Source organism: Culex pipiens, chromosome 3, assembly GCF_016801865.2.
Source record: "Culex pipiens pallens isolate TS chromosome 3, TS_CPP_V2, whole genome shotgun sequence".
NCBI classification, from domain to species: Eukaryota; Metazoa; Arthropoda; class Insecta; order Diptera; family Culicidae; genus Culex; species Culex pipiens.
The window spans coordinates 174,057,333-174,083,996 of NC_068939.1; the positions used below are offsets into that span (position 1 = coordinate 174,057,333).

Consider the following 26,664-nt stretch of genomic DNA (forward strand, 5'->3'; position numbering starts at 1 on the left):
TACAACAAAAATACAACAAAAATACAACAAAAAATATATAACAAAAATACAACAAAAATACAACAAAAATACAACAAAAATTCAAACAAAAATACAACAAAAATACAACAAAAATACAACAAAAATACAACAAAAATACAACAAAAATACAACAAAAATACAACAAAAATACAACAAAAATACAACAAAAATACAACAAAAATACAACAAAAATACAACAAAAATACAACAAAAATACAACAAAAATACAACAAAAATACAACAAAAATACAACAAAGATACAACAAAAATACAACAAAAATACAACAAAGATACAACAAAAATACAACAAAAATACAACAAAAATACAACAAAAATACAACAAAAATACAACAAAAATACAACAAAAATACAACAAAAATACAACAAAAATACAACAAAAATACAACAAAAATACAACAAAAATACAACAAAAATACAACAAAAATACAACAAAAATACAACAAAAATACATCAAAAATACAACAAAATTACAACAAAATTACAACAAAATTACAACAAAATTACAACAAAATTACAGCAAAAATACAACAAAATTACAACAAAATTACAACAAAGTATAAATACAGTCCAGACTCGATTATCCGATCGTCTCAGAAAAATTTCACTTCGGATAATCGAATAACGAAAAAAAATATTTTTTTTTGTCTTATTTTTGATTGTTGAGATTTGGTATGACCCCTACACTACTCTAAAATGATTAAGAATTTTTAAATTCAAAATGGCGGTTGTGAAATACTGAAAAAAAGCAATTGGTAATTTTTAAGGCAATGAATCATTAAAATTTCACTAAAATGGTGTCACAGAACTCTAATTTAATGTTAAAAATAAGAAAATAAAAAAAAAATGTTCGTGCTTCGATTATCCGAAGTCCCACATACTCGAACTTCGGATAATCGAGTCAGGACTGTACAAAATAAAATAAATAAAATTTCTTTGCTTCAGATTGTAATGGATGCCGACTCAGTCCTAACCAGGTCCCAGTACCGAAAAAGACCTAATAAAAATAATGTTATGAAATTTTTTTAAAAGGATGTCATTATGAAAACTTATGGCTGATACATCAGGGTTCGCAAAATATAGAACTTTTCTTCAAAACATCGCTCCACAAGCTGAATATTGTTCCTTGCGCTATTTTAGGGCTCAGGGGCAAATATGAGCAAAATCGGTCGTAATTTACCCATTGATACTCGAAGGTGATGATTGTATGAGAAAAATAAAAAAAAAATCATGAAAAGCCCAATTTTCTTACTGTTTGGTCTGGACAGTGCGCTACTTCCATCTAAATATTCCCGAAAGGGAGATTCTCATGGAAAATTCAATGCTCTACAACTTTGTAGAACATACCAAAACAGTAAAAATTGAGCCTGATAAGTTATTGCCGATTTACAAATGTATTTTTTTATGAAAAATATTTTTATTAAGCCTTTTTTCAAACTCAACCACACGTCCTTATCACACTCCTTCCTCCTCGCCCTCACAACAAGTAATTGATTGATTACAAGCTCGATGGCCCTCATCCAAGTCAAACTAACCCTTGCTCAAGGAGCAGCCGAGGGGGTACAAAGTACGCTCTCAAACACGCACTATTACGGCTTAAAATCTCAGCCGTAGAGGAAAATTAAGATTGAGTAGTTGCTGCCGTCGCGTGAAGTGTGCAACTGCATCAAACCCAAGGCAGTCCACTGACGCCGCACAGTAGTTGAGCTGCGCGAAGGAAATTGGAAAATTACCCACAGCCCAACATTAGGATGCGGGTCACGTGGTTGACCGGTTAGAACTTGGCGGACAAAATTAGAGAGCAGCAACTTTTGACTGTTGAACCGGTTTGAAACGAACTCCGATCTCCGAGCCGAGATCCTTCAACGGAAGTGTCCGCTTTGTGCCAACTCACTTGCTGACCGTTGGACCTGCTGAATTGACGCAAATTCTTGCGAGAAGTGTAAACAGTCGCCTCCTTCTCATCGTGATTGTTGTTTTTTTTGGTGCCAACTAAACACTTATGCTCATCTTCTTCGTTTTGTTTTTCTCTTTTTCAGGTTTCGACTGCGGTGGACCTTCGAAACTGTCAGTACAACTCTTGGTGCGTTGACGGGATGAGCTCGTCGTGAACGTTCGTCGTCCTGGTATAACACTTATTAGTTGGTCCAAAAGTTACACAAAACAAAGTATCGATGGAAATCGCGGAAAAGTGAGTGTTGCAAGAAGAAGCTATCATCCGTTCATCATCATCGCCAGTTTGTTTTTCTGTGTGTGTGTATTTGTGTGCGTGTCCCTCTGTCGGAGAAAGCAAAAAGGAAACATTTTGTGATCCCACAAAAAATCATCAGAGTACTCATCTAAAAGATCGATCATCTGCAAGCGCACTACGTTAAAGCCCAGAGGATAAGCTTAAGTTTAGTGGATAAGCAAAAAGAGATAGGAGGCCGTGCGTGCGGTCGTTGCAATTGGTCCAAACCAGCTCAAAACGAGTTCGTCAAAAATGTTTATCGAGGAAGATGTTCAGTAAGTAACAACATTTTGGGTGCACTAAAGTTTTTGGTTGTTTGCTGCATGAACTAATAACTATTTACTAATATGGTTTCATTTGTTTTCCTTTGTTTGTTTCTGCAACTAATTTTAATTTTTTTTTTCATTTGATTGCATGCACTAACGAAAATAAACATCAGATTAATTTGAAAATCTTTATTTTCTTCATAAGTAAAAACCCTTTTTGACGAATATATTTTACTAGATTGAATCTTTTTATGATAACAACAACAAACAGTTTATTTTTTAGCCTTTATCAATTACCTTTTGAATAATTGGTCAAAGAAAAATACATAAAAAGGAGAATAATAGGGCAAATATCCTCATATTGGACCTAATACCTATACTGGACCCAAGTGGAGGAATTATGTTGATAACGCTTTCAAAATGATTCCTCTTGATTGCTTGCTTGAAGAATAAATCCAGAATTCTGCACAAAAACGGTATTTTTATATATTTTTTCAGGGCAGTGTTGCCATTTTTTTGGACATAGTACCGTAAAACGGGGTGACTTTGATAGCCGGGGTGACTTTGATAGATTTGCGATTTTTCCGCAAAATTAAGAGTACAATTAAAATACGTAAGGAATGGTTTAGAAACATGCTGACCGTTGTAGAGAAGTGTTCAAAGTAACTCAAGAAGAACTTTTTACAAAATTTTGACAATTTTAAAAAGTTAGTTAACTATAGTTAAGAAAATGTTGCTGAAAGTCATTATTTTAAACTTCTCAAAGTGTCATGATTTTCTCAATGAACATGATTTTGAATCGGAAAACGGAATGGATTTTCGGATTCTTTGGACAATTTTCCACTAGGAGTAGGTTTAAAAAGTTTGTAAATAATAAATAATATGTGTTTTTGAAACACAATTAAAAAAAATCTCCAAATTTATAGACAATTTCAGTTGAACAAATTTCATGTAAAATGTGAAAACTTGTGATTCGTGCTTCGAATTCAGTATAAAATGCAATTAAATCGATAATTTTATAAACAAAACTAGTTTTGACAAATTTCAGGCAAAATTCCAACTTTTTAACAATTTTACCTAAAATTTGTATGTATTTTGCTTAAAAGCTTATACACTTAGTTAACTAAATATAAATATTGATTTTTTTTCTTAAAAACTATATCAGCTACTTTAGTGATGGTATTTAGCGTACAAATAAAGTTTGAACATCTTAAATATGATTTTAACAAGAAAAACTAAGGCTATCAAAATCACCCCGGCGTTTAAACTTAGAATTTTTAACGTAACTATTTTTCTAAACATTATTGCAAAAACTTTTTTTCCGAAAAAGTGCATGGACTTTGTGTGGCCTACCCCAGTACATGATTTAAAAATAAAAATCTTGAGAAAAACCTTACCTGTTGGAAAATATTCCAAAAACAAATTGAAATTCTATCAAAGTCACCCCGGTTTACGGTATAATTTATTAACTTTTGAAAACATTACCAAAAACCAAAAAAAAAATCTTTATTTGAAATGGAATTAAAAGCTGTTTGCATAAAATTTCATGAATAACACCGTTTTCGAGATAAATCCACTCCACTCTGTGCTCTTTTGTTCTAACTAGTTAGATAACTCAGCAAGCTTAGCAAAAGAGAGCACGATTTGTAAAAATTGTGCAATTTTTCAAGCTTTTTCAAGAGTTCGCGTAGTTGCCAATGCCAGAAAATATTAGAAATATAAAAAAAATAGAAAATTCCCGTAAGTTTTGTTTACAAAACTTTTAAGATTAGAGCTCTGGTTGCTAAAATACAGCCACAGAAAGAAAAAAAAATAAAAAAAAACAAATTAGATTTTTTTTTATTTAAAAATATACGGTCAAATGACAAATGCCAATATCTCAGCTACTATTGATCCGATTTTTGACGTAAAAATTAAACTTACGTGAAATTTTGTCATCAAAATTTAAATGTTTTATTTTTATTATATCTTAGTTCTTTTCAAATTTGAGTCTCGAATTTGAAATTAAGATAGAATTCCTAATCATAATGATCTGTAAATTTCAAATTAGTTTAACTTCTTGACATTGAAATTCGGATCAATAGTAGCTGAGCTATCGGCATTTGAAAGATGAATGCTATTTGGGAGATTATCAAAAATCCTCTTTCTTCCTGTTTATTTTTTGTGGCAGTATCTGAAAATGAAAAAAAAAGTTGCTATGGGGCGCGGGTTCGATTCCCGCCTTATCCTCCTGGCCTTCTATCGGATGGGGAAGTAAAACGTCGGTCCATTTGCGTATAAGAGGTTTTGAGTGACTCACCACACATAACCTTCGGACGCCTAGAAATGAGCAGAAACTTGCAACAGAGCCCACAAAAGACCCGGGGGTCGTTAAAGTGGATTGCTTTGCTTTTTATGTTAACACTTGTAGCCCCAACGGGGTCAAAAAGTTGGAAGTGTAATTTCACCGGCTCATACAACCCTTGCAAAAAAAGTTGGAAATGCCTTTTATTGTAACTTAAAGTAGACGCATTAGTTTTGGATCTACCTTGTTGTAGGTAATTCTTGACATCCTTCCGGATCGAATGCAACAAGAATAATCCAAATCTGTTGAGTTTTCGCCGAGATACAGCCGGATGAAGTTGCATTTCCAACTTTTTTGACCCCCTTGGCTTCGCGTAAGTTTTGACCCCGTTGGTGCTTTTCGAATCTTAGTCCAATTGTGGAATTAAAAATATATAAAAATGGTTAAAATTAGGTTTTGGTATTTTTTTAAAAAAATGGCAACACTGCCAATTATGTTTTACCCATTCTTGACCAAAGCTTAAAAGTTGTCTTTGTTGACTAATAAAACATAAAAAAATTCAAAAAATGTGAGCAGAACGCTCATATCTATTTTTTGTGAAAAAAACCAGTTTAAAAGTCACCCTTGATGACGGTATCTAATTGTTTGAAAATCTGTATCTTGGGAACGGAATTTCCTATCAACTTGGGCGTCATCCATAAAGTATGTCACGCAAAAATCGGCCAAAATTAACCCCCCCTCCCCCATATGTCACACTTTGTCACACAAGGTTGAACCCCCCCTCAAAAAGTACGTCACATTTTGCCAGACCACCCCCCCCCCCTTGTTTTCGATGGGATTTTTTTATAGCTTTTACATCATTAAACTTTCATAATTTTGATATTTTTGGCAATTTTAATATGAAAAAAAATGTTAAATTATTCTAATTATACATTTTTTAGGATAAACATTGAAATATAATTTTTTTTTGTATCTTTTTTAAAAATAAAAGACCTGGTATAACATTCAAGTATTAAAAATCTTGAAAACTTTTTTTCAAAGCTTTGTATCTAATAAGTTCAAACCATTCCCAAGCAGGGGTAAATAACACGGGAATACCAAATTTTGCTATTACTTGGGCAAATAACAGGAACCAAAATGTGCCCTTGGTTGCCCAGTAATAGATGGTAAAATACCATGATATCATACCAAAGTCTAGTATGTGGAAGGGCACAACAATACCAAACCATGTTATTCCAAGGGTAAAATAATACCTCAAAATAAAACCATTTCAATACCAAGTTGAGGTCTTCTGGATTTTCGAACATGGCTTGAATACCAAAACTTGGTATTGCCATGGTTTAATTTTTAGGTATTCCCGCGCCCTTGGAAAATCAGATTTTGGTATTCCTGTGGTCTTCCAAATACATGATTTTGGTATGATTTCATGGTATTTTACCATCTATTACTGGGCAACCAAGAGCACATTTTGGTCGCTGGTATTTGCACAAGAAATACCAAAATTTGGTATTTTCATGACATTTTTAGTGCAACAGTTGCAGTTAGTGAAAAAACGGAAATGATCCATATGCAACAGCCAAATCTACTCACCTGATGATTCCATGTTTTTCTTAGTGATATTCTTCACCACATTGAATGCATTTGTCATTGATGAACGGCCTGTGCTTAAAGTTCTTAAAGATTCTAAAAAATAACAAGATTGAAAAATAAGTGTTATTCAAATGAAACTGGATTGAAATTCACCAAAATTCTATAATCTGTCGATTGACTCGTTTTTCAAAGTATTTGGTTATCCCAACTTAGAGAAATTTCAACGTTATAAAAAAATCTTAGTGGGTATATAAAAAAAATTAAAATCAGCTTTAACATTTTTGGGTTTCAAGTCATTTTAGCGAAAAATTAATTATCTCATCAAAATTTATAAAAAAAATTCCCATAGTTTCAGAGGAATTTGATGAAACCTTTCAATACCAAAATAATACCTAAATGTGGCATCCTGACTTAGAAAATTTTCCACAATGTCATTTCATTTCTTTAAGGGGTATATCAAAAATGTTTGAAATCAAGTTTGAAATTTCCGGTTTTCAATGAAAGCATTCGCTTTGAGACATCATTTTAGCGCAAAATTAATTATTTTGTCAAAATTGGTCAAAATTTTCCCATAGTTTCAGAGGAATTTGATAAAACACTTTAATACCAAAATAATACCAAAATGTGCCATCCTGACTTAGAAAATTTTCCACAATTTCAAGTCATTTCTTTATATCAAAAATGTTTAAAATCAAGTTTGAAAGTTCCGGTTTTCAATGAAAGCATTCGCTTTGAGATATCATTTTAGCGCAAAATGAATTATTTTGTCAAAATTGGTCAAAATTTTCCCATAGTTTCAGAGGAATTTGATAAAACACTGTAATACCAAAAGAATACCAATATGTGGTGTTCGACCATTGACAAATTCTGCAAATTTGCAATATCAAAACAATACCTTTAATTGGTATGATACCACATTTTGCTCTTGCATAATCCTTAAGACAAATTTTAAAGGGTTCAGGAATACCAAAATTTGGTATTGATACCAGAGAAAGGTATTATTACGCATTTCCCTTGTTATTTACCCATGCTCGGGTTTAATGCAGTTTTCTTATGAACACCCTGCTTTCAAAGCATTTATTTTTAATCAAGCAAGAATTAGCAAAATATTGAAGTTCCAGCTGAAAAAAAAGTGACTATTCAATAAATTATAATGTGATACTGTCATCAGGGGTGACATTGGGTCTGGGGGGTGAGTTTGGGTCATACAAAAATGCAGAAATTTGTATGACCCAATCTCACCCTCAGACCCAATGTCACCCCTGATGACGGTACTTCTAAAAAATAGTAAGAAAACAATTTTAGAAAAGAGGATTTAATTAAATTGTGTACATTTCAAATTAATATTATGCAATCATAAAAAAAAAACCTAGCGTGACGTCACAATCTCGAAAACCCCCCCTCCCCCCTTCGTCACATCTTGTCACACCTTCGGTAACCCCCCCTCCCCCCCTAAGAGCGTACGTACTTTATGGATGACGCCTTGGTGTTTTCGTCAAAGTTGTAGTTAGGAGTCCTTAGGACAATTCTGGGAAAAAATTAAACACTTAGAAAACACATTTTTTTATTTCACAAAATACAAATTTGCACAAAAACAATATTTTTCAGAAATTTTCATGTTTTGTACGGCCGTTGCAAATATTTTTCAAAGTTTATGTCGAAACTCTCCCCCACCCTTCTGTCTTCCAAATTGGTCCGAAAAGTCGGCAAAAACATATTTTTCCTAAAAACTTCAAAATTTGAATGAAGATAGAAGTCAAATTAATTGAAAACAATCTAAAATGCATTTTTCTGCATTGACAATCATATTTACCACACTCAAAAAAATGAGTTCGCGTAAACGTGAACAGAGTTCATGCCACCGAGAACCAGGAAGAAAACTGTTCAACTTCTATAGTGCATTGCACCATGAAAGTGAACAGTTTTCTTCCTGGTTCTCGGTGGCATGAACTCTGTTCACGTTTACGCGAACTCATTTTTTTGAGTGCATGTTTGGGCTGGATTAATCATATTATGATTTTTTTTTATGAAATTCCAATGCACAGCACCACAAAAACTTTTTTTCCGCAAAAATTTAAATTTTTGTCAAGACTTAGATATTTTGGAAACTAATGATTGCAAAACAACTGGACAAGTGTATAATAAATTTAAAAACTCTTAAAAAAAATATTTGCAACGGCCTATTATCAACAAAGACAACTTTGGAGAAAACATGTTTTGCTATGTTGCCATTATTTTGAAAAAAACATGATTTTGGAAAACTTTTAAAATATGACAAAAATAAACCCATGGCCAAAAATAAACCCATTGCGATCCTTAATGACGATAACTTTAGCAGCTGTCAAATTTGCATGGAACATTGTATGGACCAACTAATTATTTCTTTGGTAATATCGAAGTACTCACAAAGTTGTATCCAAATTTAAAAAAATCAAAAGATAATCATGGCTGAAACCCTCGAGAATTGCCCATTACTAGGTTCTATATAGGGACATCTACCCTATTTTACCCTTATCTGACTGAAACTAGACAAAGAAAGTTGCAAAAATTTTTGGTGAAAAGTTGTCAGAGCATAATTTAAATATCTTGAGTTTTTTTTTTGAAAAGGTCCTATAAGCTATTGTCTTTCATATGTTTATAGGACCTATTCAAAAAAAAAAAAAAAACTCTGGATATATAAAAAATGCTTAAAACCGCAGGGTTATTAAAAACGTAAAAAAATGAAATTTTAAGCACAAAAAAAAGGTGTGAAAACTCCTTATGAGTGCATAACACTCAATTAATGTTATCCTGCAACCATAAATTGGCAAAATAAATCAACAGTTTTTTTTTCTGTAAATTAATTATAAACCTTTTTTTGAACCTTTAGAATCACGTTTTATGAAGTAAACTTGTGTTTAACACCTGAACTCTCAAGCTCGATAAAATTAGGAATTTCCATAAAAAATCCCCCTTTTCTCGAGCTTGGGAGTTTAGATGTTAAATGAAAATAAAAAGTTTACCCGCTTTAAATTGTTCCAAAACCAATCTTCTGTCATTTTTCTGAAATCTTTCGAATTATTCCTTTGCTTGTTGTGATTAATGAAAATAAATAGTAAATTTGTAATTAAATTAATTTGAAACAAGCTATTCCTGCAAACCTCGTCAAACGTCATCCTATTATCACTTTTGACATAGCATTAAAGCATTCATCAATTAGTTTTTTTTTCTATCCCAAAGTAAGCAATTAACGTTCCTTTGTTGATTTTTAGAAAAAATAGCGTTGCTTTACTGGTGCAAAACTGATGTTCCCTTTATTAAAATAAATCAAAAACAAGCGAATGGTTCTTCTTAAATTTTACAAATGAAAAGATTACATGAAATATATTATGTCAGATATTTTATCTTGAACGATCGTTATCGATTAAGTTCTAATTAATTTAAATCTCTCGCTTAATCCATCTTCCAAAACATGCCAGCTTCTCAATTTATAACACCAGGCGATAAAATCTAAAACTGCTGATAATAAGCGCGATAATGTAAATCTTGTCTACTTCAAAGAACTCAACCTGCAAAAATGCATCAGGGCAGGTTGGTCAAGCTTAATTGAACTGTGGCGATCCGATAAATGTGATTACGTCGTTATGAAGTGCCTGTTGCGTCACGTCATGCTTTGCGTTCGTTATAGCTGCTTATTTTTTTTTGCAGAGGATAATTTTTCGCGAAGGTCACCGTTTTTATCTAATCTCGCCGACCCCACTGAGATTTCATGATCTGGCAGGGTAGGCGTTCCGATTGTTGTTATTTTATTTTTTTCGGAGAAGTTTTTGCTATCTAGTTCTAAAGTGGTCTCACAATAGAGTCACCTACCCTACCCCAGCAGTGGTAACATCCTGTCGAATCCACGGTGGCTCGCTCGTGTTATCTCTGCAGCTAGCAAATCAACTCTTGCGATAAGGATACCACGAAGCCTAAGCCAAGCTCTAAGCCAGTGCCACCGGGGCGAGTTCAGTTCAACGCTTGACTTGCTTCGGTTAAGTAAAGTTTCTTGAACCCCCCTCCTCGACGGTGACGGTGACGCGGGGTGACGACCGTTGGGTAACCGTGTCGTGGTGTGTCGTGAAGTGAAGTGGTCAAGAGTGAAAGATCTTGAGAGGGTTGTACGCGCGGTTGCGAAAGATCAGAGCCGCCGAGGAGTGACCAGAGTTTGGCCCGACTTTCCTTTCTGTTTTTTTGGATTTGGGTCGGCTTGGAACTGAGTGAAAAGTAAGAGTTTTGTTGATCATTTTAAGTGGTGGGAACTAGAAAAGCGTTAAATCTTAGGCAAAAGTTGGTGTGCGAAATTTTGGCTTTTGAATCATTCTCTGAGCGTTATAATGTGTGCATTACAAACCTTATAGCAGCCAAGCCCACTGCGTTCAGTTTACCGTTGAAATGGGTTTAGTTTGAGCTCGGAGTGTTCAAAAATCAACAAAGTTTTGAATTGTTGGTGTTGGTGCTCCAGGATCCCAGGGATGGGGCACAGCTTTTCCACAAAGCCTGGGATATTGTTTGCCGATGATAATTATATTTGATAAAATTTTGCAATACGCAAGTTTATCAAAATCTACGTTGAAATTTGAACGTGTGATTGATTTGTTCTTTCTTTTTGCCACTTTGTTTCAGTTCACCCCGTAAAGCTTGTTTTAGACAATTTATTGAACAAAAATGTCCTTTTTTATCATTTAAGATTAAGTCAAAAGGCGAAAATGCGAGTAATTTAAGACAGCTCCATTTTGTTTATTGAAGCATCTTTAAAACAAAAAGCATTACAAATTGTTGGCACACGAAAACGAAATTCTAGAAGTGCCTAAGATTTTATAATCAAAATTAATTAAAAATTTATCATACCTGATGTAAAAAAAGGCCCAATGTTTCGGAATTTGATTGAAAGCAGAAAAAAAAAACACAAGATATATATTTTTTAATGGCCATTGCAAATTTTACTTCTGGTTTTTGTCCATCCATTAAAAACTTGTACCGTAAAACGAGGTGACTTTGATAGGATTTCGATTTGTTTTTAGAATATTTTCCAACAGGTAAGGTTTTTCTCAACATTATTATTTTTAAAACATGTACTGGGGTAGGCCACACAAAGTCCATGCACTATTTCGCAAAAAAAAAGTTTTTTCAAAAATGTTTAGAAAAATAGTTACGTTAAAAATTCTTAGTTTAAATTCCGGGGTGACTTTGATAGTCATAGTTTTTCTTGTTAAAATCACATTTAAGATGTTCAAACTTCATTCATACGTTAAATGTACCATCACTAAAGTAGCTGATATAGTATTTAAGAAAAAAAATCAATGTTTATATTTAGTTAACTAAGTGTATAAGCTTTTAAGCAAAATACATACAAATTATAGGTAAAATTGTTAAAAAGTCGGAATTTTGCCTGAAATTTGTTAAAACTAGTTTTGTTTATAAAATTATCGATTTATATTGCATTTTATACTGAATTCAAAGCACGAATCACAAGTTTTCACATTTTACATGAAATTTGTTCAACTGAAATTGCCTATAAATTTAGAAAGTTTTTAAAATTGTGTTTCAAAAACACATATTATTTATTTTTTACAAACTTTTTTAACCTTTTTCTAGTGGAAAATTGTCCAAAAAATCCGAAAATTCATTCCGTTTTCCGATTAAAAATCATGTTCATTGAGAAAATCATGACACTTTGAGCAGTTTAAAATAATGACTTTCATCAACATTTTCTGAACTATATTTAACTAACTTTTTAAACTTGTCAAAATTATGAAAAGTTCTTCTTGAGGTACTTTGAACACTTCTCTACCACGGTCAGTATGTTTCTAAACCATTCCTTACGTATTTTAATTGTACTCTTCATTTTGCGGAAAAATCGCAAACCTATCAAAGTCCCGGCTATCAAAGTCACCCCGTTTTACGGTACAATTGTTTCAATGTCCTATTTTTGATTGTCGAGCTTAAGTATGACCCATAAACTGCTCTAAAGTTGCAAAAAGAGGATTTTTTCAGCACGAGTCGTACATTTATCCAACGAGGTTCACCGAGTTGGATAAATACGAAGAGTTGCTATTCGATTCTGTTATTTTTGGTACAGAAAAGTAGGCTATTTCGTCGTTCAAGAATGACAGGAAAAGTTAGTAGTTTCACGACGGAATTGCAAAAAACATTTTTTGCAATTCCACAAAACATCCATTGAGTGAAATTTTAAGTCAAATTTTCATGTATTTTGTCAATAAATCGCTAATATAAAAAAAAATGTTGCAAAGTGTTACTTTTCGAAACAAGTGCTGAAAAGTTTAACTTTTCAGCACCCATTTCAGTGCTGAAAAGTAGAACTTTTCAGCATTTATTTTGAAAAGTGTTGCTAATCGATTCTGTTATTTTTGGTACAGACAAGTAGGCTATTTCGTCGTTCAAGAATGACGTGAAAAGTAAGTAGTTTCACGAAGGAATTTAAAAAAAGTATTAGAATTTTTAAATCCAAAAAAGCGGTGCTGAATTTGATCTAAAGTGTAAGAAAATAAAAAAAACACGAAACAAATTATTTTTTCATTGAAAATTTAACTATAGTTTTTGCAGTTCTTCTTTTTTTAATTTATAGTTTTCATGTTTTGAGCACTTTTAGTATTTTTCTTCATATTTTTTTTAAACTACTTTAAAATGCACTTATCTTGTTTAGTTTTTGTTTTTAATTGTAGTTTTGAGCATATTCTACAAACTCCAATCGTTTTTTTGCCTGTATGCTGATTTCATAATGTTCTTGTTACGTACATTCTAGGGTGTTTCACCCGAAACAAAAAGTTCTCAGATCGCGGCAAACCGAGATTCCCCTTGTAGAGGATACCCATAGGGACTCTCATGTCAAATATAGGCCCGTTTGGTTGAGAATTGGCCTGTCCCCAGCGGGTTGAAATTTACATGGAAATTACTATGGGATTTTTGTGCTTTTCGTTCAATCGATCCTACAGGTCAGGGGACAACATGAATTCACTCGGAATAAAGACAGGTGTGTAGGGGATGGTCCAATGAACACATTCCAGAATGAATTAGGGTTGTCCGTTCTGTCCCCAAGGTGCGCATTGGATCGACGTCCGGTGTCTCCAGAATCAACAATTCACCCTTCAAAAGCATCAAATTTCCTTAGTATGCTATGACGGCTTTGTGTAAACCACGACGCATCATATCAGACGACGACCACGTGGCAGAGCATACTCTCAAGTTTTGGCTCAGAAACATTCTTTAAAGTAATAAAATTATAATTATTGTTGTTCCTGTAACAATTTGAACTATTCTAAAAAACGTAACATGATGATTTTGTAACAATAATGCAATCGATGCCTCTCCACGTGTTCACCGTCTGACATGAAGCGTCTTAATTTTCACCTAGCCGTCATAGCATACTAAGGACAATGCGTACATTTGAAGGGTGAATCGTTGATTTTGGAGACACCGGACGTCGATCTAATGCGCACCTTGGGGACAGAATGGACAACCCTAATTCTTTCTGGAATTTGTTTATTGGACCATCGTCTACACACCTGTCTTTATTCCGAGTGAATCCATGTTGTCCCCTGACCTGTAGGATCGATTGAACGAAAAGCACAAAAATCCCATAGTAATTTCCATGTAAAATTTAAACCGCTGGGGACAGGCCAATTCTCAACCAAATGGGCTGATATTTGGCATGAGAGTCCTCATGGGTATCCTCTACAAGGGGAACCTCGGTTTGCCGTAATCTGAGAACTTTTTTGTTTCGGGTGAAACACCCTAGTACATACATACCTATGATCTGTGATCTAGGACGTACAAAAGAAACTGCTTACTTATTTTGACATTACAAGTTGAAGATATTAGTGTTAAAAATGCCGCCATAGTCGACCACAGAAAAAAATCGTTTCAAGCCATTGGCAAAGTAAAATCATCAAATAATCTGAAGATTCTCCAAAAAATTAAGAATTCTTCTTTCCAACGTGTAGATACCCATTTAATTAAAACTTGGTTTTTGGTGAATTTATAAATATTTTCTAGAAGACATTACCTGCCTTTTGAAAAAGTATGCAATTACATTTTCGTTTGAAAATGAATCCATCAAGTAAAGAACCTTGGTTGAGGAAGGACGTAGAAACAAACATTACTTAGTCCTTAGCCATTCCGGTTATGTCTCTGACATAACTAGCTTTGAATTTTTCCTGTGAAACTGTTATTTTTGCTTGGGAAATTAGTATACATTGTTGCCAACTTTTTGTTCGCATAGATGTCCCACATGCAATTGTGTTTTTTAACAATATTTAAAAAAAAATAGTGAAAAATAAAAATATCTCTTCGTCTAGTAAAAACATCCGACTTTTATAGGTTTCGTCGGCCACACCATCTAGTACTGTTTATTTACCTTGTTTACATTTCAAAAATTAGTTCCGCCAAATCAGCAAAAATATTCACCAGAACAGCGAAATTTCCTGCTGACAGTTCTATGGAATGCTAATTCAACGCAAAATATCGCTGATCTTGCAAAAAAAAATCGCTGCACCAGTGGATTGTCTTCCGGAACTAGTAGAAAAATATTCTCTTAAAAAAATGCTTACTTATCGATCCAGTTTCGGGACCCAAAGCTTGGTAATGAAAATTGTAAAGCTTCATTTAGTTGTTCGAAAGTTATTATAAAAATTTATTTTGGCTGCGCACGAAAGAGCGGTGCAGAGGGTTGCCATTTTTTTCATGGTGGTGTCTGTATTTTCTTGACAAAATGTCTGCAAGTTTTTGAAATGTTTCTTTGAAACTAATTTTTTATACAAATAAGAGGAAGGCACTTACCACCTAAGGGAGGATTAAGTTACTTTTTTTTTTACTTTTTGCTGTTTTTGCATATGAGACAGTTAAGCGAACATTGACAGCTTAGTTCATATGTATCAATTCATTGCTCTGTTATTTTCACCTGCTTTTCTAGTATCTCTTTATTAATGATTATATTTTCTTATGCATGGTTTCTAGCTTCATAAAATGAAAATAAAAATGATTTCAAAATATTTATATTTCTTCCTTACTTCCTCACTCTCTCCCAACAGCATGGAAAGTTTCTGGGTGCAGACCGCCATCGGGGCGATCAAGATCATCGCCATGGTGTACGACATCATCACGATGCCGATCTACCTGATCCTGCAGCGACCCTGGAAGCGGAGAGCGCTGGCCAAACGCGTAAAGGTAAAAAATATGATTAAATGGAAATGTTGGATAAAAACCCACCAGCAGATTGTGTGTTGTCACCTGAGCTTGTGAATTATTATCGGGGACGGTGCCAGATACCGTCAAGGATTATCTGCGATAACATGCGTTTCATGCGGTGAAATGTTCTATTTTTGGGAAATACCACCACCGATAACCACCGCCACGCAGACGGTGCGAAGAAAAGGGGGGTTTAAGGGAAATTTGCGAAGAAATCCAGAGTAATCCAGTGGCGGGAAGCTTAGCTGCTATCAAAAGACAGGATTAAGCCGACACAAAAAAAAAAAAAGTTTGTTTGTAAACTGACCTTTTGCATTCAGGTGAAACGTGCGCGGAATTGTTTCAAATTTGAGAAAGGTTGCGGAGCTATTCCCGGAACGGGGTTGCGCAACAGAAACCCTGCACGGTTTTGTGTAATAATATATGGGGGAATTATCCTGTGCGGATTTTTTTTCACGCCTACGCACGTGTTCACGCGGCATTCCATGTGCTGAAATGTGGTGGCATTTGCATTCACGCTGCACTTTTCGACGTGAAAACGTGACTTTGCGAGCCGGGTTTAGCTCATGCGAGCAATTAAGAAAGAGTTTGAGGAGGAGTGATGGATGTTCAACTACTTATCCTTTTTTTAAAAAATAGAGGTTTACGTACCGTAAAACGGGGTGACTTTGATAGCCGGGGTGACTTTGATAGGTTCGCGATTTTTCCGCAAAATAAAGAGTACAATTAAAATACGTACGGAATGGTTTAGAATCATACTGATCGTGGTAGAGAAGTGTTCAAAGTACCTCAAGAAGAACTTTTCATAAAATTTTGAAAAGTTTAAAAAGTTAGTTAACTATAGTTAAGAAAATGTTGATGAAAGTCATTATTTTAAACTTCTCAAAGTGTCATAATTTTCTCAATGAACATGATTTTGAATCGTTAAACGGAATGCATTTTCGAAATCATTGGACAATTTTCCACTAGGAGAAGGTTAAATAAGTTTATAAATAATAAATATATGTGTTTTTTGAAACACAATTTAAAAAAAAACTCCATATTTATAGGCAATTTCAGTTGAACACATTTCATGTAAAATGTGAAAACTTGTGATTCGTGCTTCGAATTCAGTATAAAATGCAATATAAATCGATAATTTTATAAACAAAACGAGCTTTAAAAAAATTCAGGCAAAATTGCGACTTTTTAACAATTTTAGCTAAAATTTAAATATATTTTGTTAAAAAGCTTATAAACTTAGTTAACTAAATATAAACATTGATTTTTTTCATTAAAACTATATCAGCTACTTAAGTGATGGTACATTTAACGTACAAATAAAGTTTGAACATCTTAAATATGATTTTAACAGGAAAAACTATGACTATCAAAGTCACCCCGGAATTTAAACTAAGAATTTTTAACTTAACTATTTTTATAAACACTATTAAAAAAACTTTTTTTTCCAAAATAGTGCATGGACTTTGTGTGGCCTACCCCAGTACATGTTTTAAAAATAATAATCTTGAAAAAGACCTTATCTGTTGGAAAATATTCCAAAAACAAATTGAAATCCTATCAAAGTCACCCCGGTTTACGGTACAGGTGTGATAGTTTCACATGAAGAATTTGCGTTCCGCGTTTTTTTGGTTTCTCCTCGTTTCGAATTTTTCATCGTGACGTTTTACGGTTCGCGATTTTTAGACTTTCCGGCGGGACAGTTCCGTGAGAAGTTCTTTCGGTAGTGTAGTGGTTTTGAGTGGTACAAGAATTCAGACGGATTTTTGCAAGTTTTCATGTGATTTGGGTGCTGTGAAGAAGTGACACTTTGATGAGAAATCTAGGTCACCAAACGGAGTTTTTTGAAACCATTTGTTAAATTTTGGTCAGAAATTTCTGCCGATACAGGAGGTGGCCTTCAAGAGAAAAATGGGTGGATTTTCCAAGTTTTTGTTGTTGTAAAGTTGTGAAAATTGCTGAGGAAAATTTTGAAGGAGTTGAGTAGTGAGTGAAGTGGGCGGGAGTAGGCAACGTTTGCTGAGATTGGCGGCTCAAAATGCAGGCGGCTCGAGAAGTCGCCGGATTCGTGACGAAATAGTGAATGTAATCGCTGCCGGTTTGCTGCTTTTCGGGTGAGAAACTTCCAATTGGAAATATGGAGCAGCCGTGACTGACTGGTTACGGTGTTCGCTTTGTTAGCGAATGATCCTGGGTTCGATTCCCATCTGCTCGAAACGAGAAAGATCAGGAAATATGATTTTTTGAAACTCTAAACATGAACGAAACATAAATTCGCTCGAACCGGGGTTCGATCCCCCGTCCTTTGGTTTGGTAGAATTAGGAATACTACTACTACAAACTATATACGTGCTGGGTTTTTGTCCATTTGACAAGGACTCGGAAGTGCTAAATAACGTTTGAATCCGATTGATGCAAACGTTCTTTAGGGCGGGGCTTGTCGATTCAAGCTGAAGTACCTCGCGCACGGCTAGCCTGCGTAGAAATGGGTCACCGAAGCTCGGCAGAGCTAACACCTGCCAAATGCCTATGCGAGTTATTTGCATGTATAGGATTTAAAATCTAAAATTCATGGAAACAACTCAATTTGTAAGAAGCGACCACGTGGTCCCGTTTGGTTAGTTGCACACACACACACACAGGTGTGATAGTTTCACATCGAACTAAGGTACATCGCACTGCAGTTAGTGGGAAAATTTACACCTGCTCGCGTGTCCTTGGGCGTATACGTTCCTCCCATATGGTCTAGTTCTCAGACTGACGTTGAATGACAACATTGTCGAGCAAAAAAAAAAACGGTTTTACAATTCTTTTGTCAAACTTTTGTTCTTTTTGTTATTTACTTTATACAGCTTATTTTTGCATTTTCAATCAAATTGTGCATTTATAGACTTTTTTTTTGCACATTTGAATTCTGGGACCACAAATCGGAAATGAAACATAACTGGTAATATGAACACACCAAACTCTCATTACTGAATTCAGTTAAATTTACTGACAGCACATTTGAATTCTGGGACCACAAATCGGAAATGAAACATAACTGGTAATATGAACACACCAAACTCTCATTACTGAAGCTGAAATTTTCAGTAAATGAAAACTTGCTGGAATTTTAGCAAACTTTGACAGCTCCATACCAATTTTAACTGAAATTCAGCGAAAAACTAACTGAATACTTCAGTAGTTCAGTTTTCAGTAAATATTAACTGAAAACGAACATCAGAATTTGCTGTGTTGTCAGCAGGTTATTTCGAGCAACTTTTGTTGTGCAAAAAGTTTTACTTTTCATGTTTTATTTTTTCTTTCTTTCATTTTTATGTATTTAATTTTGCTTTTATCATGCTTATATTTTGGTTTTTATTTGTAGGATATGGCCTGTTTTGTAACGTCTTAATTATTTTTGCTATTATCGCATATTTTTTTTTGAAGATTAAGATTAAAAAATCAAACATTAAAAAATTAAGAAATTAAAAAATCGAAAAAAAGAATTACAGAAATTCAAATATTTTTATGTTTTATGGGGGTGGAGGGGACACAAACTATGAAAAATATTTGCAACGGCCTAATTTAAATTTAAAATTTACATACTTTAAAAAATCATATGTTCAATAATCAAAAAAGTCAAGAAATTAATGTTAAAAATTAAAATGTTCAAAGACTGAAAAATTCCTTAAAATTAAAAAAAAAACAATATTAGGTATTACAATAAAAAAAGAAAGCAGAAAAAATAGAATCTAGAGCAGGGGTGACCAAAGTATGGCCCGCGGGCCAAACGTTGCCCGCGAAGTGATTTTTGTGGCCCGCGGAACCATTTTGAATGATCATGTAAAATGGCCCGTTGACTACTTGTAAACTGATTTTATCCTTTTTTAACATTAAGGTTTATTTTACACTTCTATATGCTAATCTTTTTAATCTTTTGTTAATAAAAAAAAGTTATGATTTATCAATATTTTGATTCCCAATTTAGGATACAAATAATTTGTAAAAAAAATATAATTAAAACAATTTCACACGTTTCCATGTGAGTAAAACTAGTAAATATTGTCAAAACTTTCATCAAACATTTTTGGAAATATTTAAAAAAAAAAACGTTCAAATTTGACTTAGGAGCAATTCTCTACGTAATCGGTCTTTTTTCTTCAATTTTAATTTTTGTATTTTTTAATCCGACTGAAACTTTTTTGGTGCCTTCGGTATGCCCAAAGAAGCCATTTTGCATCATTAGTTTGTACATATAATTTTCCATACAAATTTGGCAGATGTCCATACAAAAATGATGTATGAAAATTCAAAAATCTGTATCTTTTGAAGGAATTTTTTGATCGATTTGGTGTCTTCGGCAAAGTTGTAGGTATAGATATGGAATACACTGGAAAAAAATAATACACGGTAAAAAAAATTTGGAGATTTTTTTATTTAACTTTTTATCACTAAAACTTGATTTACAAAAAAACACTATTTTTAATTTTTTTTATTTTTTGATATGTTTTACAGGACATAAAATGCCAACTTTTCAGAAATTTCCAGGTTGTGCAAAAAATCATAGACCGAGTTATGAATTTTTTAATCAATACTGATTTTTTCAAAAAATCGAAATTTTGGTCGTAAAAATTTTTCAACTTCATTTTTCGATGTAAAATCAAATATGCAATCAAAAAGTACTTTAGTGAAATTTTGATAAAGTGCACCGTTTTCAAGTTATAGCCATATTTAAGTGACTTTTTTGAAAATAGTCGCAGTTTTTCATTTTTTTAAATTAGTGCACATGTTTGCCCAGTTTTGAAAAAAATATTTTTGAAAAGCTGAGAAAATTCTCTATATTTTGCTTCTTCGGACTTTGTTGATACGACCTTTAGTTGCTGAGATATTGCAATGCATAGGTTTAAAAACAGGAAAATTGATGTTTTCTAAGTCTCACCCAAACAACCCACAATTTTCTATCGTCAATATGTCAGCAACTAATGGTCCGATTTTCAATGTTATTGTATGAAACATCTGTAAAATTTTCCGATCTTTTCGAAAAAAATATTTTTATTTTTTTTTAATCAAGACTAACATTTCAAAAAGACCAAACATTGAATATTACGCCCTTTCGATATGTTAGTCTTGATTTAAAATTTTTGAAAATATTTTTTTCGAAAAGATCGGAAAATTTCACGAATGTTTCATATTTTAACATTGTAAATCGGACCATTAGTTGCTGAGATATCGACATTAGAAAATGGTGGGTTGTTTGGGTGAGACTTAGAAAACATCAATTTTCCTGTTTTTAAACCTTTGCATGGCAATATCTCAGCAACTAAGGGTCGTATCAACAAAGTCCGAAGAAGCAAAATATAGAGAATTTTCTCAGCTTTTCAAAAATATTTTTCTCAAAACTGGGCAAACATGTGCACTAATTTAAAAAAATGAAAAACTGCGACTATTTTCAAAAAAGTCACTTAAATATGGCTATAACTTGAAAACGGTGCACTTTATCAAAATTTCACTAAAGTACTTTTTGATTGCAAATTTGATTTTACATCGAAAAATGAAGTTGAAAAATTTTCACGACCAAAATTTCGATTTTTTGAAAAAATCAGTATTGATTAAAAAATTCATAAATCGGTCAATGATTTTTTGCACAACCTGGAAATTTCTGAAAAGTTGGCATTTTATGTCCTCTAAAACATATCAAAAAATAAAAAAAATTAAAAATAGTGTTTTTTGTAAATCAAGTTTTAGTGATAAAAAGTTAAATAAAAAAATCTCCAAATTTTTTTTACCGTGTATTATTTTTTTCCGGTGTAGTCCATATCCATACCTACAACTTTGCCGAAGACACCAAATCGATCAAAAAATTCCTTCAAAAGATACAGATTTTTGAATCTTCATACATCATTTTTGTATGGACATCTGCCAAATTTGTATGGAAAATTATATGGACAAACTAATGATGCAAAATGGCTTCTTTGGGCATACCGAAGGCACCAAAAAAGTTTCAGTCGGATTAAAAATAACAAGAAAAATCGAATGACCGAAATCCTAGAGAACTGCTCTTAGGTAGAATTCTGTAATAGTTTCAAAAATATAAGTTTTCTTTATTAATTTGCAAGTCATAATGACCCTTTTATGAACTGACCCTCAAACTTACATTGCACTTCCTTCGGGATTCGAACTCATTACAGTTAGATGATGAAGCTGATTGACTACCAACTGATTCAGGCTGACAAAATGTGGAAATCTGAGGATCAAGTTTGTTGCAAATATTTTACAAAGCTTTCGTCTCCCCCATTATTAAAAAATTGGCTCGAAAAACCAGGAGCAAATATATATTTTCAAAAAACTTCAAAACTTAAAAAAATGAAATTTAAGTGCAATCAGCTGAAATTAATTAAATATGCATTCCTTTGCATTTAGAATCATGTTTGGGTTTATTAAAAATAATTTGAATTTTAGTCAGTGTTGGTATTATCGCGCTCTCGCGAGAAAATTTTATCTCTCTCGAGTTCTCGCCGCGAGTCTCGAGCTGCCGAGAGAAACTCTCCGATTGCCCGTGCTCACCTCCGCTCGCGAACGGGCTTTCTCGCGAGCCAGAATTGCCCGTTCGCGAGAAGTTGAACGTGTTAGAAACGAACAAAAACCAACACAGCGATTGAAGTTACACCTCTATACCATCGCCTGGTTCGTATTCATAAGCCTGATAAACAAGTTGCTAGCTTGGGGCGAACGGTTAGCACGAGGCGCTCGCGAGCGCTCGCGGCGAGAGCGAGAACGCGAGCGAAAATGCGAGCGCGAGCGAGAAGAGAAAAGTACTACAAGTTCTCTCCCTCGTTCGCGAGCGAGAAATGCTTTCCTTTTTCTCGCTCGAATTCCAACAATGATTTTAGTGAATTTTCGATGAAATTAATCACAAGTACATTCAGTTAAAAACTTTTTTTTCAAATACCTGAAACAATAAAATGAACAATAACGACAGAAAACCGTTATGTAGTTTTTTTGTTATTTTGAATTGATTTTTTTTTAAATAGGCCGTTGCTAATATTTTTCAAAGTTTATGTCGCCCCCCCCTTCAAAATTGGTCTGAATAATCAGGGGGCAAAAAAAATATTTTTCCAAAAAACTTCAAAATTTCTATGAAAATAGAAGTCTAATCAACTGAAAACAATCTAAAATGCATTTTTCTGCATTGATAATCATATTAAGCATGTTTGGGCTTGTTTAAAAATGTTTTGAATTTTTATGAAATTTTAATATACAGCACCGCAAAAAATTTATTTTTCGCAAAAAATAAAATTTTCGTCAATACTTAGATATTTTGGAAACTAATGATGGCAAAACAACTGGACAGGTAACAGGTTAAATCACTTTTTTCATTAAAATGTTGAAACCATGGCTCGTAATTTAAATTTTTATAATTTTTTTTTTTTTTGCCCCCCCCCCCCCCCCCCCCTCGACTTTGGTCAGAGTCGAGGGACATAAACTTCAAAAAATATTTGCAACGGCCTAACAGAAATGAAATCTTTTAAATTAAAATAACGTTATTTATTTTTTTGATAACCTTTTTTTTGTAAATTTGGCCCGAGAGCTCATTTGAGCTTCAAATTTGGCCCGGCCTCCAAAAACTTTGAGCACCCCTGATCTAGAGTCCTTTTAGCTAGTAGGTACTCGATTATCCAAAGTCCTCTCCAAAATCAAGAAATTTATATTTTTCTCAAAATGTGGGTCTGATTATGACACCAAAAGTTATCCAAATTAAAAAAATGTTCTGTAATTTGTAATTTACGATGGTGGAATTTAGTGATATTTAGAAATATTCAAGAGGGGATCACGAAAAGAATGGGCAACTTTTCTTGGCTGCGTTCCTTCCAAGCTCCGTAACGTCATGATTCGAAATCCGGACACTTAGTAGCATATCATTTTTGTTATTGCTGGCAAAAAACATGTAATAAGTTGGAAATGTAGAAATATCATCAGGATGTAGTATAAAAAGTCAGTTTAAAGAGAATACATGCAAAATATGTCTTTTCTAACAATTTTTCATCATAGTTTTAAAATTAAAATGACTTGTTGTACTTCGAATCCCGGACACTGATAAAAGCTGATTCGAAATATAAGTGAATGGCATTCTTTAGTTCTCAAATAAGCTGTTAACATTGAAACAATCGATATTTTATATAAAAATTTGCTAGAATTTAAAGAAATCAAAACCATAAATTTCTGCTTTGCCTTCCCGGTGCTTCGGACGCCTATGAAATATTTCATTGAAATGTTTCACATTTTTGGTAAACTTATGATTTTATTTCATTTTATTGTTTAGGCATAAACTACAGCATTCAAACAAACTTTAAATGAAAGTTGATGTTAGTTATCCAAATAATTGATAAAACAAGATGAGGTGTCCGGGTTTCGAAGCGTCTGGGAATTCGAATCATGACGTTACTTAACTTTAAAAATAAGCCCATTTCCGTGCAGCTGATTATTGAACAACATGTCTTTTTCGATTTTTTTTATAAATGAAAGGGGTTGTACCGCCCCTCCGTTACGAGATATCGAAAAATGGACCTAGGTTTCATGATCAGGAACCAAAATTACACATTACTACAAAGTTTGACGACAATCGTAGAGGGGTCGGGCCAACTTTTTCCAATTGGGGAGAGCCGACAGATAATGGCCCAAATATAAATATTTGAAAAGTTTGACTCTTTGGAATTAATCTTAGACTTTAATTTTTGCCAATCTTTTTTTCTGCTGACGTTCTCGCAATTCAAAGCTTCTTCTTAATTAACTGAAGAAAAAAAAGTATGTTATCTTCTAATCAAACATCGACTGTTGACCATTTCCTTGTTCCTAATCGCAATCAGTGCAAGATAACGCCAAATCTGCTTCAAAATCAAATAAATTACTCCAAATCGCAAATTTACTTCCCCAAAACGCTCACACATCAGTCAGTGGTGGCGTCAACGCTGTTTGGCGAGAATCCATTAATTGCCACCACGTACGTTACAAATTCCACCAGGCAAAAAGGCTGTTTTAGTGATAAAAAAATACACAAGTGCCATAAAACACTAACTCCTGGTCTTATCTGCAAAGCGCGTTCCAATGACAATTAAGCTGGCGGCCACTCCGCCAGGTACAATGTCCAACTTGAAGAACTTAAGACTCTTTCTGGAAGGTTGTTTTTGAATTTCTTGGGAATAAAAAAAAACATTATTTTGCCTTCAAAACTTGCGTCATTTCATCTCTGCGAGCAAGCGTCATTACAACTAAACGAAACTACCCGGAATTCTCTTCCACACAAAACTTGCAGTTCACCAACTTGGCTCAACTGCAAACAACCGGAAGGTTACCACCGGCGGTGGTGGTGGTTTTGCCTGTAAGTCTCTCCCGCCAAGTATAAATAAGCCAAGGTTGTGCGGCGGCGAGGGCTTCTTTATTTTTTGCTGTTTTGTAGTTTTTTTGTCCTCTGGTCTCGCATTATGGTAATAACGACAACACCAACGGTGTCTCTTCCAGCTGAAGAGGGGTAGAAGTGGTCGGTGCGTGGCTTCTGGACGGTTATGGAGTGTCCATGGAAAGGACCAGAAGTATCACGTTCAGAGTGAGAGAAAAAAAGACGTTATAAAACCATTATTGTGGCTTGCGACATGAATATCCAAGACGTATAACAATTTGATAAATGTTTAACTCGTAACTGGATCTTACAATGTATAGTGCTCAAAATGTCCTTGCGACCTCCGGTACTTAGGGTAGATGTTCCTATTTTGGACTTATTAACAAAGCTCCCATTTATTTCGGCTTGTTTCCAATACATTTTAAGCTATTATCTATCACTTGTCATTAAAACAAAGTAAAAAAATATTTTGTTTTAATTTTCCCTTTTTTAGTTTTTAAGCAAGATAGTTATAAAATGCCCCATTTAAAAATCAGCCACGGTACAATTTTAAGGTTTAACAATTAAGTTATTTTTTAAATCTTTTAAAATGAAATGTAATTTAAACTATCTCTCAATGCTCTGAGATTTCTGTCATTCGAATTTTTTTTGAATTTTTTTAATCCGGCTGAAACTTTTTTGGTGCCTTCGGTATGCCAAAAGAAGCCATTTTGCATCATTAGTTTGTCCATATAATTTTCCATACAAATTTGGCAGCTGTCCATAAAAAAATGATGTATGAAAATTCGAAAATCTGTATCTTCGGAAGGAATATTTTGATCGACATGGTGTCTTCGGCAAAGTTGTAGGTGGATAAGGAATACACTGAATAAATATGATAAAAAGAAAAAATTTTTGGTGATTTATAATTTCAGTTTTTGCCACTTAATTTTGATTTGCAAGAAACACTATTTTTTTTCATTTTTAGATATGTTTTAGGGGACATCAAATGCCAACTTTTCAGAAATTTCCAGAACGGGCAAAAAATCTTTGACCGAGTTATGAATTTTTGAATCAATACTGTTTTTTTTTTCAAAAAATCGAAATATCGGTCGCAAAAATTTTCAAACTTCATTTTTCGATGTAAAATCAAATTTGCAATTAAAAAGTACTTTAGTAAAATTTTGATAAAGTGCACCGTTTTAAGTTATAGCCATTTTTAGGTAACTTTTTTAGAAATAGTCGCAATTTTTCATTTTTTTAAATTAGTGCACACATCTGAAATTTTTTTTTGAGGAGCTGAGAAAATTCTCTATATTTTGATTTTTTTAACTTTGTTGATACGACCTTCAGTTGCTGAGTAATCTGTAGCAATCTGGAGTGGAGTGCAAGTGTTTAAAAACAGGAAAATTGATGTTTTCTAAGTCTCACCCAAACAACCCACCATTTTCTAATGGTCCGATTTACAATGTTAAAATATGAAAAATTCATAACATTTTTCGATATTTTCGAAAACAATATTTTCAAAAAATTTAAATCAGGGCTAACAATTCAAAAGGGCCAAACATTCAATATTACGCCCTTTTAAAATGTTTGTCTTGGTTTAAAAAAAAATATTGTTTTCGAAAATATCGGAAAATTTCACGAATGTTTCATATTTTAACATTGAAAA

At 33.5% G+C, this 26,664-nt stretch overlaps 1 protein-coding gene across 3 annotated transcripts in view; it reads left to right on the forward strand.

Annotated features, from left to right (window-relative positions):
- Positions 1–2,089: 2,089 nt before the first annotated feature.
- The window catches only part of LOC120417055 (long-chain-fatty-acid--CoA ligase 4), a 40,423-nt gene continuing 15,848 nt past the window's right edge, over positions 2,090–26,664 (forward strand). The window contains exons 1-2 of one of the 3 annotated variants that reach the window (XM_039579010.2): positions 2,090–2,230; positions 15,478–15,613. In XM_039579010.2, coding sequence (XP_039434944.1) covers positions 2,214–2,230; positions 15,478–15,613 — 153 coding nt within the window. In that variant the 5' untranslated portion in view covers positions 2,090–2,213. Of the gene's footprint in view, positions 2,231–2,400; positions 2,545–10,424; positions 10,655–15,477; positions 15,614–26,664 lie in introns of those variants that run through there. The other 2 variants (XM_039579008.2, XM_052710829.1) reach the window with 2 other exon arrangements.